Here is a 15950-nt window from a genome sequence, read left to right on the forward strand (position 1 = left end):
CCTAAATTTCACATTTATGCAAAAAAAAAAAAAAAAAGGAAAAAAACAACGTAGGTGTTTATCTGTGATTTGCTCCATTCAGGCCCTTCCCTGTTGCCAGGAAAGCCCTGTTTTCCAGCTGCACAATCAGTACTATCACTATGTGCTATTTTTGGCTACTGAGTACATTTCATGTAGCGTCATCCTTCCCACACCAACACTGGTATGAAGGGCGGAAACTCTTCTTTCCACTCCTCTGTCATTTGTTGCTGCTCCCATCTGCTCAGCGGCACTGCCTGCTCCATCCTCACTGTGGAGGGATCTCCAGGTGCTTTTCCCTGTTCCTTCTCATTTCCTCGAGCAAGTGGGTTTCCCTCCAAAGCTTCATGTGGGACACTTCATGGTGGCATCCAGAGTACATGTCCCAGATATGTCCAGTCCCACCTTCTGGTCCTAGTGCAGAGGAGCTGCGGGTAAGTAACCCTTTGATGGGCGATAGAGTCCTTGTGTCCAACTCCTGAAGCTTTTTACAAATGGGCTGTTTTTAAGGTCATATAATTTCCCAGCTCTCACTTTGGTAGGTTTCCAGCTCTTGTCAGGATATGTTAATGCCAGGTTTCTGTCTGAGGGGAGAATGCATTATTTCTTCTGACACTCTGTAGCTTTGATTTCCATTATTAAAGTCTAGTACATATCATAAAGCTACTTCCTTTTTAAGGTCTCCCTTTGCTAGGTGCTACCCAACCAGCTAGTTGTTTAATATTTTTCTCTCCTGACATGGTATCGCTGTTAAGTATTTGGAAAAGCTCAAATGGACAAAAGCTGCACTTGGAGTTATAAATCTTTTCAAATTTAAGGTTCAGTTTCCTCGGTTGTGCCACAGGAAGAGCCCTCATAGCTAAAGCTATAACGACCTCTAACCTGAGCTGGGCTGTGTCTCCCTAAACCTGTTTAATTTTACACAGAATAATCAAATATTCATTATGTGAGTAAGTGTGTGTGTGTGTGTGTGGCTGCAGCAGAGTGATTAGGGTACTCACCTGGTAGATGAGAGACCCTGTTCCCAGTGACCGCTCCAATGAATATTTAAGTATTACATATTAAGTATTCATTGGAGCAAGGATAGGAGCAGACTTCTGCCACCCCCAAGGGAGCACCCAAACACCAGGCTGTAAAGTCACTCTTTCCTTCTTTAGCTCAATGAATATTTAATTATTCAAGGCCAAACAAGACGGCTTTAGTGGCAGAGACTGAGATTCCCTGCTCCCATATGCATACCGTAGCTCTGATGGTGAGGGCTTGTATACAGGAGATGTGGGTTTGTATTTCTTTGGACTTGGAAAGAAGTTGAATCCAGGTTTCCCATACCCTGAATGGGGCTTCCAGCTTCTGAGCTGCTGAATGAAAAATACAGAGCTCCAACACACACTGTCCATGAGACAGAGGTGTTATGACCCCAAGATCAGAGAAAGCATCCTTATCAGTGATAAGGGTGGGTTTATACATCTCTCAGGAGGAGGTAGCAAGCTGAAGATGTTCCTCATTCCATGGCAGTTCCAGCTGGCTATGCTAAGTACCTTTCTGAGGTTATTCAGAGAGTGATGCATAAGAAAATGTGCTCATCTTCTTTACTCCGGGGTCTGACACCCCCAGACTGTAGTTAATGGCACCTAATCCTGCTCCTGCAGCCCAAGGAGTGGATGTGTGAAAAGGTGACTTTGGGGAAAGCATCCAAAGAGAAAAGGTAAGGCAAGGGTAGTATTTGAATCTAAAAAAGTACACAAGTAGAGAACTGAGGAGTAGGAAGATTAAAGCAAGAAGAAAAACATGGAGTAAGGAGCAAGCAATCCTTGAGTGAGGAAGTAACACGCAAGAGGAAAAAAAGGAGCAGGGACAGTGACCAGAAGGCACAAACAAATCATCTCAGAAATAATATCCTTTACCTAGCAGAGGAACAGAGGGAGTAGGGAGAAAGGGCTAGAGAAGATGACTTCAATCTTAAAAATAAAATGCAGAGAATCTCTACCACACACTTGAGTCTTTGAAAAATAGAAAATTTGCTGTCTGCTCTCCAATTCCAGAGGATGGTGAAGATTCACTTTAGATTCGCTTTGGGGAGTTGATTCACTCTGGATTCACTTTGGGGAGTTGACTGTGGGAGCATTCCTATGCAGAAAAGTGACTTATTACTGTTATTGCAGTTCTGTTTCTTGTAATTTCAAAGAATCCACAGCATTACGATTCTCTTGTTTAAAACTGTGGCTTCCAAGCAAAAACCAGAGCAACAACATAAATGCAATATCGAAGTGCAAATAAATTACCTTTTTGTACCCATCAGGATTGTGTCCAAACCCAAGTCTGCTGCATAGTCCCAGTTGTTGAAATGGCAGCACTGCATTCCAAATGGAACTGCTGAGCTCGGAACATTTCAAAGGTTCTCCAAATGATATGGTTCATGTATTTCATATCACATTTTTGTCCATCTACCCCAAGGCTGTTGAGCAGCCACCTTCAGCCGCTGTTCACTGCAATTTAGAGAAATGCTTTCTGAACACTTTACTGTCCATTACTTGAACTAACCTTTTCCCTGAGAATACAGTTTTAGAGTACTGAATGTCTATGACAATGAAGGAATACCCCTATTGTCTTGCCATAAATAACACAGTGGTCTGACTATAAATATCCAAGCAGATGTGTTACATACCTATAGCCACAACATAGCCATAGAAGCTCAGAACTTCACCCAGACACGTTAACCCTGTTTCAATGGCCATGTGTTTTGTGTTTTGATCAACTCTTTAGGTAGATGACAGTAGCTATCCTCCTTCAATACTGAGGAAAAGGCAACCTGTGGATCAAGCTGTGGGGGAAAAGCGGAGAGTAGAGAGAAGGGTTCGATTTCGTGAGCCAGAAGTCACTGAACACGGTATGCTCAAGCTATTAAGCCTTTTGGCATGACCTTTCTAGCTTTTAACATCCACCCTGTCTGTCCACATCAGCTTCCTCCTCTGAGAATGTTATTTGTGATTTTCAGCTCCGCGTGGAGCAGAGGATGTACAGTTTTTGCTCTGTGCTCTGCAGAATTGTATCTGGTTGATTTGCCTGCCTGCCCTGGGAGGAGACAGGCTCCTGCACCCTCAGCTGTTCTCACAGTGGCCTCCTGAGTCAACCCCCACAGGGATCATTGTAGACCATGGGTTTGGCTGAGCCCCAGGGCTGCCCCAGAACAATGTATCCACCCATAAAAAGGATCTCAGACAAATTTTAAACATGTTTATGTCATTCTGGGTACCTAGGATGCAACAGGAAGGCGGGAGCCAGCCCTGTCATGGTTTTGAGCAGCATGCATGCCACAGAATACAATAGCAGAGGTCTAAGCCTAGCAGCCAGGATGTAATAATTTCTGCCAATGAAGGCACCCAAGGAATGACACAGCCAACAAAACCTCTGGTCATTTCAGTCATGAGCCAAAATAGCAGCTTACAGATAGGTCAGCTGGGAGTGACCATAAGCAGAGGTCTGGCACAGTGATCCGATTTGCACTTCTGCATGTGCTATATGCAATACTAAATAAGAACTATTCTTGTTACATTCTGACTGTCTCCAATTTGACCCAAGTAAGAAAATTGTATTTATTGGTAGAGAACTAAAATTGTATGGGTTTGATACGTCAGTCAGTAAAAGCACAGGTGACAGAATGGTAACATTTATATTCCAGCCACCTGTTTGGACTGCTACAGCTTCTGAAAACAAGGCTCGGCATCTACTGATGTGTCTGTAAACAGAACTCTCATTTGTTTGGCAACACATTGTTTGGGATGCCTCCTGACGCAGGAGGGGAAAGCTATTTCTTGATAAGGTTGTTGCCATGGCCTGGGCTTTCCCATCAAAACTGAACTCCTGGAAACGCTCAGTGAGTCAGGCCTAAATTTGCCCAAGCTCATCTGACTGCTCAGGAGGATTTTGATGGGAGTTAATAACTCCCTCAGCTCTCTGCCGGGGTCCCTGCCGGCAGTGCTGGTAATCCTGCAGTAAGTCCAGCCCAGGGGGACCAGGTTGGTCTCCCACTGGCTCTGATTTCAGCACAGCCATGCTGGAACTCCAGGGAGCTGCAAGGATGGAGAAGACGTTTCCATGAAGACATGAGAAACATTCCAACCCATAATTAGTATTCTGTGATTTAAATTATTTACTGTTTGTCCACACATTATTAACATTAAGGCTGGTAAGATGAACATTTCTGGCACCAGTGAAAATTTTCCATTCTATGGACTTTTCATCCTGGATTGTGTCTGGGCCCCGGCTGCCAAGCAGAGGGATTTCCAGGATATTGTTGGATGAAAGTAATCTGAGAGTGGGCCTTGCCTACTTAACTTTCATACTTCTGATCTATCTCCTTTCCTTTCTAAAAATTATTTGGAATAGGTAGGTTTTCTTTGCAGGAGCTGATTACTGACTGCCCTGCAACAGCAGTAAACTCTGCCTCTGAACTCTTCCATACAATAATTTTTCTCACTTTCCTGAAGCGCACCTGCATCTGCATTTTGCATGGAGTGGATAGATCCTCACCCAGAGCCAAAAGTGTTGTAAGAGGAGGCTCAGCATCTATAAAGTGACAGGCAATTTCAGAGACACCACTTGGTGCTTGCTTTTATGTTCACCTGCTGCCAAGAGACCTTTCCAGGCGTGTAAGAACATTTTCATTCTGTTTTCTAGCCATTTCCTGCTGTGACTACGTAGTGGGTAAGTTGAATTTTCACATTATAACTGTGAGCCATCCATAGCATTAACCTGAGTTTGCTTTTGTGGCTGCTGGGATGCACTGTGCAAATACACCCTCCGTGTACACAGCATTTCGTGCTGTCAGTGGTTGTTGCTTTTTCTTCTCAGCATAAGCAGCACAAGGTGCTGATGAGGTCTGGTGCAATTTTAAACAAGACGTCCAGTGAGACAAATAGTGGAAACAAAAATGAAATCCCTGAAGCTATTTTTAATTTAAATATAATTAATATATTTTATGGCAATAGAATAGGTACAGGTTTTTCACTAAGATATGCAAGGAAAGCACCCTAAGCGAAACAATAGTTCTCCCTGCTGAGTTTTGTGTGTGAGGAAGAGGCAATTCATTTATATGCTGGCAGCAGGGTAGAAATAATAAAAATAATGTGTTGTTTTTTTTTTTTGTTCGAGGTCAGGCAGCCTTACAGACCCTGAAGCAAATGTGTGTATCTGGATTTCTTATGAGGGTGATAATTTCTAGAGGCCCTGGCCAAAATCCAGCCCCTGCTATATGCAATGCAGTGAGAGGAGAGGGGTACATATATATACATGTATATATACACACACAGATCCATAGTGTTGGGAGGCCAAAAAGCCTCCCAGACAGATGTCCCCATATCCCCTAGCTATTGCTGTTGTCCGGGAAAAGGGTTAGTGTGCTCATGACAATGGAAGCATCAGCTAAGGCAGCTATTGGGCTAGAAAGAAGGTGCTATAGGCAGGAGAGAGACAGGTGGGAAAGCAAAGATCAAATACTCTTCAGGGGACAGTGGAACTGTGTGTCCAAGGCAGAAACTGAAACAAAACTTCCTGTGTCTGGGTCCAGTGCTTTTCTCAGATGAGTTGCCATGAGACTGGGCACACGCCTGTGGCTGTGCGTGCTCTTCCAACAGGCAATTTAACTAACAAATTTAAGCATTAAATTTCTACTTGTAATCTAGAAAAAAAATATTAAATTTCAGCCCATAACTGTAGTGATGTACTGAAACTGTTGTGAGCATAGCTTATCTCTATTCTGTGCATGGAAATATTTTTGCACATTACCTTTTTTTCTGTTCATGGACTGAATATACGTCCTAATTTTGCAGATTGGAAAACTCAAGTTTGCATTTGAGGTCACTCAGAAATAACTTTTGCAAGGTTGAAAAAGGTCATAAGAAATTCACAGAAAAGGGCTGATATGAAAAGCTGTTCAGCTTTCACAGAAAGGTTTCACTGCTCCCATGTGTGCTCATCAGCCAAGTCCCTCACTGTGAAAGGCAGGTGGGCACCCAGTGGAGAACTGTAGCCTATGGTGTGAGAAATCACACAAGGGAAAAGAACTTCCAGCTCACAAATCTCTGCAAATGCAGAAAGTGGCGAGCAATTCCCTGGCTAAACACCTTCATATCAACCATTCATAGAATAATGCCAAATAAACAAATTTATAAAAACGGAATTCTGCTTGTGGATAATTTGCAAACAGAAAGAAGGGCTAAATTCAAATGAATAAATTATTTGCTCCAAATAATTCACTCAGATCTATTATGGGACATTGATTTGGTTTCTGGTTAGCTGTAAAATGACTGCCTATTAACATTTTACCTTTTCCCCATGCACTTTTTGATACATTATTATGTGTTTCCTGCTTGGTTTTATGACTTTTACCTTCCTTTCTGTACATCTGTATGACAGTTTAATTGACTGGTGTGTATTCCAGGGCTCGGAGTAGAAGCTAATTTAAATATGTTACAGCTAATGTTGGCCCTTTACCCATAATAATGCACTCCACATTTTTATCTCCTTATTGATTATGTGCATATGGCAGGAAAATAGCTGTAGACTATGGGTTTTATTCAGGCATGAATTTGGCTTTATACTGCGTGTTTAATACTCTAAGTGCTTTATAAAATAGTACAGACTGTGGAATGGCCATGAAGTCAAACAGAGCAGCCAGATCTGAATCAAACTGGATCCCTGAGGCACCCGGATGGATAAACACGTGCAAGGATTGGGGCACAGATGTCAGCAAGCTAAATGTAGCCCTCTGATTTCCACATGTGTGCTGTGCCTGACCCAGGGTGCTTTAAACAAACTTGAACTGTATTTTGAAGACAAGAAAAATGTTTACAGGTTGTTCCTGCCTTAGAGCACGTGCAGAGGATGTTCCAGTGTAATTAGCACACGTAGCACTTAGAGAGTGGTTAAAACTGCCAGAGCTTTCTAAACATTTTCTAACCCCTTGGTTAATGGAGCCACGTTTCAGTTCTTACCATATTTAGCAGGAGTCCCAAACAAGCTGAGTTACCAGGGAAAAGGATGGAAATCTACATCTTGTCTCTTTTATGGAGCATTTGTGATCGTTAAATATTGGATGAAGTAGCTTCATATTCTCCTAGTATTCATCTTAACATATAGTGTAAAAGTATAAAAACTAATTGCTGGAGGGCTACTTGAGATCACACATTAACTATGGTAATCCTGTTCCTATTGTATGTAATTAAACCCTTTAAATGCTCCATTAGATGATGTATTTTATACTCACCACCCTCCATCAGCGGGTGTGACTCACTATTGCTTAACTGATGTGTATGGAAGTACTCACAACCAGAGCCCTGTGTACCCTGCTGTTCCCAGAAAAGTGGTACAAATGCATCAGCAGGGGACCAAATTTGGGAAGTGTTTAAGATGACACTAAAATAACGCTGCTTTCTTTTTTTTCTCCTCATCACCATTCAGTAGATGACAGGTCATCATCTGGATTGCCTATGCTCCTGTGGCTCTCATTTTGTGCAGTGCTGATCCTTGCTGTGAGTCTCTACTACACCAGCATGAAGCAAGATGTCAAAGTCCTGGAGGAATTTCAATCCCGACTTGTTATCTTCTTTCTTCATATAAGACACGTTGCTCAGAGATGTTGGACTTGGTTTGTGAAGCAGTAGCAATGTCCTTCAGCCTGACACTGTTAAGCAGCATGAGCCAGTGCAAAACTCCCAGTTTACTCCAGCCACATGCAAGGAAACACATGATCATCCACCTCAAAGAGCAAGAAAATCACCCCTGTTGTGCATCATCCAGCAGCCACTTCTTTTTTCTTCTTTGTTTGTTTTTCCACATCAATGAACAGTCATTACCAGTGCCTTGAGTTCTCACCAAACTCATGCTCCATCACCCTGAACAGCAAACAAGTATCTCAGTTTTGTCCCCCATAGTTTATGAACTGCTGATATGAGGAGCAAAAGTAGAGAGAGAAACAGATTGATCTGTGCAGGCAGCAGCAAGCTCTGAGGAAAAATCTCCTGAGTCTCAGGTCAAGGCTTTAGATATCAAATCACCTTTCTCCTTAAGTCTCCTAAGAGCTATTCTGCAAAAGTTAAAATAAAGCAGAACTATTGCACCAACACTTCTCTGGTGGCCAAAGGCTTGACAAGCTGCTATATTTACACACCTGAAATGTTTATTAGTAAAATCCCAGCAAATGGCTTTCTCGTTTCCCTTCATGCATTTTTTTTTTTACTCCATGGGCAAAAGCTGTTTCTTACTGATTCACTTAACTCCCAGGAGTGAAAAACAACACGAAAACTCATTTAAACAGAAAATAGTTTATTTGCCTAACATAAAAAATAGCAGCATTGAAACTCAGGCTAATCATCAGATCGGTAGTTTAATCCTCTGGGTTTGATTCAGTCCATAAACTCTGCGAGCTGACTTAAAAGATTTATGATAATGCTTGTATTCAACCAGAGGTTATACTTTTTATGCCCTAGTATTTGGGGCCTTATATCATGGCAATATGGACTGGTTATGAAGGAGTGGGAGGCCAAGTCCCTTTACCCCTCCATTGCCCCCCATACTATGCAGGTCTCTGAAGAGAATCCTATTAATGAAGATCATGTGAAATGGTGCTCTGGGTATCTGAGAGGAGAGCAAATTAGTGCAAGCTTGCGAGCTTCAAAGAACCAGCACAAACAGCTTTTTAGGCCTTAGATTCTTCACAAGTAGTACCTGATATGTGCTTGGAGTTATTTGGTATGATAAAATTGATATCAGGACCTGTAAAAGCTGAAGAAAAGGAAGCAGGAAAAAAAGGGGGAAAGAAAACACTGCGGAGAAGATTAAGTGATGCCTGCAAGACCTTGGCTGGAATTCCCCTGCCAAGATAACCACCAAAAAGAAAAAAATGGTGCTTTATTTTTAATAGAATTTTTTAAGAGGGCCATACCTCTGCCCCAGCAATCTTCTCCCAAGCAGCCCAAGGACTTTAACCAGGAGATGATAAACAGAAATGCAATATGCAGCCTTCTCTCAAGAGGAGAGTAGGCAGCAACTTGATTGAGAACAAGTCAAAAAAATTGCTGCCCAAGATAGAAAGAAGTGACTTCAGTGGCTGTTCTCATGCTCCTCCTAAGCTGTCAAAGCCACAGGCATTGCATTTGACATGTGCCGGTCTGGGAAGCAGAGGTTGCTGCAGGAGGAGTATTTGGCTCAGGGGCTCTGTGTGCAAACCACTCAGGTACCCCAGCTCAGAGGGTAAGTTTCACACTGCTTCCCTCCCCTCTCCACTGTCTCAGCCCTGCTGTTTAGGTAATAAAAAAGAAAGGTTTTAAACTTGTGTGCTGGTGAATGTCTGATGAAAAGGTTTAGATTGGTACCTGCACAGGGCAAGGGGGTCATTGCAACTTCTGCTTGCATCTTTTAATGTTTATGATCTTTTTCATGGTCATGTTGAAACTCTTTGGCAAGCCAGTGGTGTTCCTTTTTGGCCCTGGACTGACATGTCCTCCCAGCACGTAGCAATTAGGCCCTTCTAAACAGGAGCCTGTTTGAAGGGACAGTTCTCTCACTCCAAGTCATGGCACATTGCAGTAAAAATGCAAAGGTTGAGCTGACAAGAGCAAGAGCGGTAGAGTGAACCCTTCCAGTATGTTAGCAACCTGGTTTCAGTAACTTTAAAAAAGCTAATGGTTAAGGTAAAACAGGAACTCCTCTTAGGACTGTGAGGAAAAATGTGGAGGTGGTGTGAAGATCATATCTGTGCCCACCTTCCTGCACAGCTCCCCAGGAGATGGACATAGGACCACCTTTCCACTGGATCTGCTTTAAATGGAAAATGTCCACGTTCCTCTTGCTGGGGCCCAATTTTATCAGTGTGAGTGAGAATAGATATCACATCTGGACTGTCAGGAACATTAAGCAGAGGAATGGCTATTCTTGGCTTTTGTGTCAGCTCTGGTTGGGACGGTTTTGGGCATGGGCAAAGGCAGCACTTGAGTTATCTGTTGAGGTCTCACCATGGCTTTACAAGGTCTCCCAGGTCAGGATTGTTTACTGTGGTCGGTCATATATGTTGCAGGTTGCAAAAGGCCAAATTAAATTTGCCTCAAAGCCAGAAGATTTGAAATAAATAAAAGCTAAATTACGTTTCAAGGAGAGTGATGGCATTTCACAGGTGAAGAAACTGAAGCTAAGAAAGCCAATGCATCTGCGGGAGTGAATGAAGTAGGTCAATAACAAGTCTGGGAATAGGAGGAAAAATTCCAGCTCCCAGGCCTGCATTTGTTTACTGCTGCACAACTTCACTGTGGACTTACCTGTTTTATTTCCTTCTCACACGGAAGCTCTTTTCCCATTCACCCATCCTGCTTAAACCTACACACACACACACACCCACACACCCACACCCTTTTCCCTCTCTGCTCCTTCATTCAGTTCTTTATTCATCACAGCTTTATCCTACTGCCATGAGCTAGATCTGATTTCTTCGTGTTCAATGTTTTTCTGTGTGATACCTTTGTAAGTTTGGAGCCCTAAATTTACAAAAATGAGCTATGTTGGGTAATAACCCCCTTGCTGGCCATGCTGGGTAATATTTCCCTTCAGTACAACTCCTGAGAATTTCCCAAAAGAGATAAAAAGGAGAGGGAGTAAAAAATTTATTGCAAGTGGTGGAGATGCTCACCTGAATTCGTGCTGGTGCCAGCTTGGTAAATTGCCTTAGAAGACAAGAATCCTGCAGCTAACCACCTCTGAGCAATTATTTAATCCAGTTTGGAAATGGTCATGTTTTAGATATAAAGGCCTGAAAGAGGAAGTGATGCAGGACAGGACTCTTGCAGCAATTTTTGAAGCAGACAGTAGATGTGGGCTTCCCAGGAGCAATGTCTGGGGTGGCAGGAGTCAAACGGCCAGAGGAGAGTACAAAGAAGTCTGAATGTGAATGACAATGGACTAATGGCAGGGCCTAAGGGTAGAAGTGCTGCCTAATATCCCTTATGCAGTGAGCATGTAGTTAATGCACAACAGAAATCAGCAGACCACAGCAGACACAGCAGAAGTGTTGTTTTGACAGTGTTCAGTACATTCCTGCAGTGTGAACGGATGGAGGGCAGCTGCCAACACCCTCTTCAGGCAGAGCCACCACATCAACAGCACCTGATTGAACTAGCAGGTGTATCCATACCCATATGATTAGAGGAGATAGAAAAGGACATAGTGAGATGACACTAGATGTTTTTACATTAACCTTTTGATGCACTCAGCATTAGTGCTGGTAAAATGTAGTCCCAAAGACTGCTTCTAGTCCCGCTCCCTCCCTTCATCCATCTAACCCTGACAGTCTGAAAACAAGTTAATGGAGCAGGAGAAGCCCGTAGCAGCAATTGTAATTGTCACTTCTGCCTTTTGCCACTTTGAAGCAAGAAGAAGGGCTGGCAGCTTGTGACTATAAAAAGGGTGTTACCAGCTGCCCTCAAGCAATAACTCAGGAGCCTCTAAGATAATAGTGTGGACTTGTTTATTATTAATTCCTTGCTCCAGGATAGCTGTTGGGAACCTTTAGGCCCACCTCTGAAGAGGAAGACTGATGCTACATGAAGAAAATTAAACAGCTGGCATTTAGAAAATCAGCCTGCTCATGCAGCCTGTGGTCCCCCTTTATATTTGCTAACAATCTGCCTTTCAGCTGCATGCTGACACAGGACTATCTTCTCCTTGCCTCCTCTGGCATTAGGGTTCACTGCTGGAACACAGTACGAAAAGGGCTCAGGCAGTTTAAGATTGTTGGGCATAATCCTTGACTATACAAGCTGTGGCATGGAGATACTGGGGAATGAGTACATGAACTAAGACACTGCCACTGACTTTGAGAACAATTTTTTATCTTACACTGTAACAATTTAAATTCACCTTCAAAGAACAGGCACAGGCACAGAAATATTGAATGTTCAAATAATTTATTTTTATATATCACCAAATCATAAAAAGCCAATGCACTGTCCAGCAAAAAGCGTCAATATATAAAACACATTAGCTTGTTATCAGTAATGCTAGAGTGTGTCACTTACACTGAACCCAGTCCAGCTCCTACTAAAGCCAAAGGAAACTGTCAGTGACTCCACTAGCAGAAGGATTGGACTCAGCTACGTGTTTACAAAGGGCTGTATTAAAATGCTAGTAAAAATTTTCCTTTGGAGGTTGTATCAAAACAATAATAAGCCTCACTCCCTTTCTGGTTTTGTCAAATACATGCAATTAAAGCTCCAAATCAGCAGTCATTACACTGCAAAAGACCATACAAATCAGGAGAGAGAATATTCAAAACAGGCAAGGCTCTACCCTCAGTTTGTGTGGACTGGCATGGCTGCTTACAGGCTAATCTATATACACCATCCAGGGATCTGCCCCTCTGCTGCTTTCAGTGGTTAAACAAATCATGAAAAAGCGTTCAGTTTTCTCCCCCAAATGCCCATTATTCAGGGATCTCTTTGGCAGCATAACAAAATAGCTCATCTAGACTCTTAGAAAGCTTTTTCCCACTCGGCTATGAGACAGTAGCTCATGAATACACACATCACAGGACATACATTTCAGAGGCTGAAATGCTTTCAGGCTCTGCATTGACTCACAAGCAAGAAACATCTGCTTCAGATCTTTGCAGGTGGTACCACACAAAAACCCTGAAACTTTTAAAACTATGGGTGCTAATGAGCTACTTTTAAAAATGGCAAGTTTACAGCTATTTGGGAACAGTGTTTCCTTCCCCACACGAGTCATGAGCTACAGAGGGCAAAGGGCCAACATGGAAAGAAGAGCTTTCCAAAGAAGCCCCTCCAAATCAGGTGACACTGTCAGCACCTTTACACCAGATACATGCACAGGTGGCTCTCTCCAAAAGCTAACTTTAGGTTAGCACATGCCTCAAGGGGATGCTCTGCAGTTTGTGAAGCCACAAGAGCAGGTAGGGACTGAGCAGGCCAAGCAAAGGCTGAAATGGATGTCAATGCTGCCAGCACACGCACTGCCACTCAGATCCCTCATGTCACAGCCTAAAAGCCAAAATCCCTCACAGGAAACGCACCAGTGGTTCTCCTCACTACCTGTTGCTGTTTGGATTGATGCTACTGTCCTGTATGCCTCAGCTGTCCTTGTCCCTGGTAGGGAGAGATGTGAGAAATAAGGCCTAATCAGCTTGATAGCAATAAAACCCTCTGTGAAGTTTGCAGGAATGTTCTTGAATATTAAAGGATCCAGGGGGAGGAGATGTCAGTGGAACTGTTGGGCTTTTTTGTTGTCATTTCATCGTGTTTTGTTTATTACCTTCAAAAACTTCTCAGGAGTGTACTTCAGATCACAATATATTGATTTCTCAGTTGTGTAGCTTGGGCTGTTTTAATCAGAGAATACTTGACCAGAATTGCTCTGATACAGTCAGTCTGCACCAGCTGGGGACCCCAGTGCAGTGGTCCTCCCCCTGGAAGGATTCTGTTCAGTACGGAGCTTCTCGGCATCATTTAGCAAAGGGACTGCTCACTACTCTAAAAGACTCTGGTTTAGTAAGAACACTGCCAGCACCTTGTGAAGTCAAATGCTGGACACTATTTTTAAAATGATGGTTAAAACTGCTGCAACAACTCAGAAAGCGGTTAACTGGTGCAATCTGGAGCCAGTGTGTTGCAGAAAGATGTGCTGTATTTCAGACACAAATTATTTCATTTCACAGTGTTAACATGGAAAAATAATTCCCTCTGCTGCAGGAGGGATGGGGTGAAGAGTTCTGGACTGTGTTATGTGTGATACCATGACAGACAGTTTTCAAACATTTCCTTGCCTTAAAATCTGTAGTTTAACATAGTACTCATCTAACTCCACCAGGTTCCTTGAGAGACTACTGGCAACAGCCTTGAAGACCACCCAGAGTAACCTAGTCCCAAATCAGGACTGGCTCATATAAAGGGAAGGGTTTAATGTCAGTCCCCAGAGAGCCTGAATAAAACCAGGGAAAATCCGTGACTGTTTGTCTTACTTTCGGACAAAAGTTCGCCACAGAGACGGCAATTTTTCTCACATTCATAAATACCCTTCAGAACCTGTATACAGACTGGAGTCAAACTTGTTCAAATCTGGGGGAAACAAGGGGAAAGTAAGGAGGAGATTAAGAGTACTTTTGTCACAGGACTGTTTACTCACTTGTGTGAGAAATCACCCAAGATGTCAACAGTAATTACGAATCATCATTCTCACCTTCTGGCAGGTTGTCTCAACCCTCCCTTTACAACACAGTCAAGTGGAAAGGGAGAACAAAAACTTCTCACATTGGGTTTCCACCACATACAAACAATTCAAGCTATTTCAGTGAGCAGCTCTTGCTGCCAAGTACCTTATCTCCTTGATAAACACCAGAACCACAAGGCTAAAACATTGTTGTTTAGGAATTTCAAGCCAAATAGAAGAGCTCCAACAGGGGCTTTGAGGGGGGATTTGAGGGGGATCCAGGATAACCTTTCATGTCTAACAAATCGCAGTTGTTGGCTTTTTATTTCAGTGAAAAAAATAAATTAAAAACTCACAAACCAAAATAAAATCATTATTTGACCAACGCCAAGGGCTATTCACACCACTCCTCTTGGGTGCCTATGCCCATTTTTTGGGAATGAGGATCTGACAGGAAGCTAATAAGCATTAAATCCTAAATCCTTCAGCTATCTATGGAAATAGGATTTAAAGTCTCATACGGATTCAGTTCTTTTCACTGTTGTGTGCAATAACAGTTCAAGCAGTTATAGTAGCAATGAGAGGTAGAGAAGTTGAAGCACTCAGGTGAATACATTCAAGTTAATCTATGTTTGCAGTAGCAGTTCAATTACACTCTTTGGCACGGATGAAATAAACTAAAGAGAAAGCATTGCTATGTAAATACTCTTCCCAACAACAGAATGGAAAGACTGTATCCTTTATGTACCTGCACTGAAATAAGTTGTCCTTGCAATATATTAAGTAAATTCTATACTAACCTCTCAGAAACAAATGTTAAGTTTTCTGCGAGAGTGCAGCTCCCTTCTATGTCAGGAGAGCATCAAAGTGCTGTCTTCTGTGCAGTTGTTATCTTCATAAATTACTGACTGGAATTTTGTTGTTTCAAAAAAAACCCCAAATATTAAAAAAACCTAGGTGTGTATCTCATCCTAAATACAACTCAGGATAGTTTTCCTCTTACTTATGGAGGACAAAAATAAAAACATGCACTTCAAGGCATTAGTACCATGAACAGAAATAGTTCTAAAATAATTTCTGTGTTTATGAAGCTATATGAGCATTTTGTCACTGCAGGTAAAACCTTCCTCTCTTCCCAGACTGATGAGCAGAAGGAAAGGACATTTGTGGTCTCCAAAGCAAACATTCCAATGAGATAAAAATTGGCTATTTCCATGAGCAAAGGAAATGGTTTGAGGCACAAATTTAGGATCTAGACACAGGCAGGATTCATATTAGCTCAAGGATATTCACACCCAGGCCATTGACATAGAAGAAAAGACAAAAGTTTTCTCAGAATCCAGATTAGTGTCATAAATTACTGTAAGTGTTGCCAGTATAAATTACTATCTGGATTTCCTTAGAGTTATAATTTAAATGGTAAAAGTGATTTCACATGCAATATGTTTGAGAGGGCTTTGGAGAATGCAAATTAGAAAAGTCACATTCACCCAATGCCAGGTTTGTGTGTATTTTGCAGCTGGCATCCATTTTAAATTTGCTCATTTGATATTGTGTTTTCTGAGACCCACCATAGATCAATGTTGAAGCTGTGCAGAAATCCCATTTCCCAAATAAAGCCCACACAATGGCCTGTGGCTCACGCTTCCCCAGCAAGGTGACCCCATGTTCTGCACCCAGATCGGCCTGAAGAGACTCCTATGCACATCCCCCATTTTTGAGAG

General features: G+C 42.4%; 1 protein-coding gene across 1 annotated transcript; it reads left to right on the forward strand.

The window, feature by feature from the left end:
- Window positions 1-365: 365 nt before the first annotated feature.
- CUNH14orf180 (chromosome unknown C14orf180 homolog) lies at window positions 366-8228 on the forward strand. Its single transcript, XM_027716621.2, has 4 exons — window positions 366-452; window positions 2782-2905; window positions 4696-4722; window positions 7477-8228. Exons 1-4 carry the CDS (start codon window positions 366-368, stop codon window positions 7677-7679), a joined length of 441 nt encoding a protein of 146 aa, XP_027572422.2. The 3' UTR covers window positions 7680-8228.
- The last annotated feature ends 7722 nt before the right edge of the window (window positions 8229-15950 follow it).

Source organism: Pipra filicauda, unplaced genomic scaffold, assembly GCF_003945595.2.
Source record: "Pipra filicauda isolate LSUMZ 115617 unplaced genomic scaffold, ASM394559v2 scaffold151_size3305965_pilon, whole genome shotgun sequence".
Classification (NCBI taxonomy): domain Eukaryota; kingdom Metazoa; phylum Chordata; class Aves; order Passeriformes; family Pipridae; genus Pipra; species Pipra filicauda.

Bases quoted from the DNA above. Each gene is read 5' to 3' on its own strand.
- CUNH14orf180 (XM_027716621.2), top strand. From the start codon at position 366: ATGTGGGACACTTCATGGTGGCATCCAGAGTACATGTCCCAGATATGT. The intron at 453-2,781 runs GTAAGTAACCCT...TCAACTCTTTAG, and splicing joins CTAGTGCAGAGGAGCTGCGG to GTAGATGACAGTAGCTATCC. The intron at 2,906-4,695 runs GTATGCTCAAGC...TCTGTTTTCTAG, and splicing joins GCCAGAAGTCACTGAACACG to CCATTTCCTGCTGTGACTAC.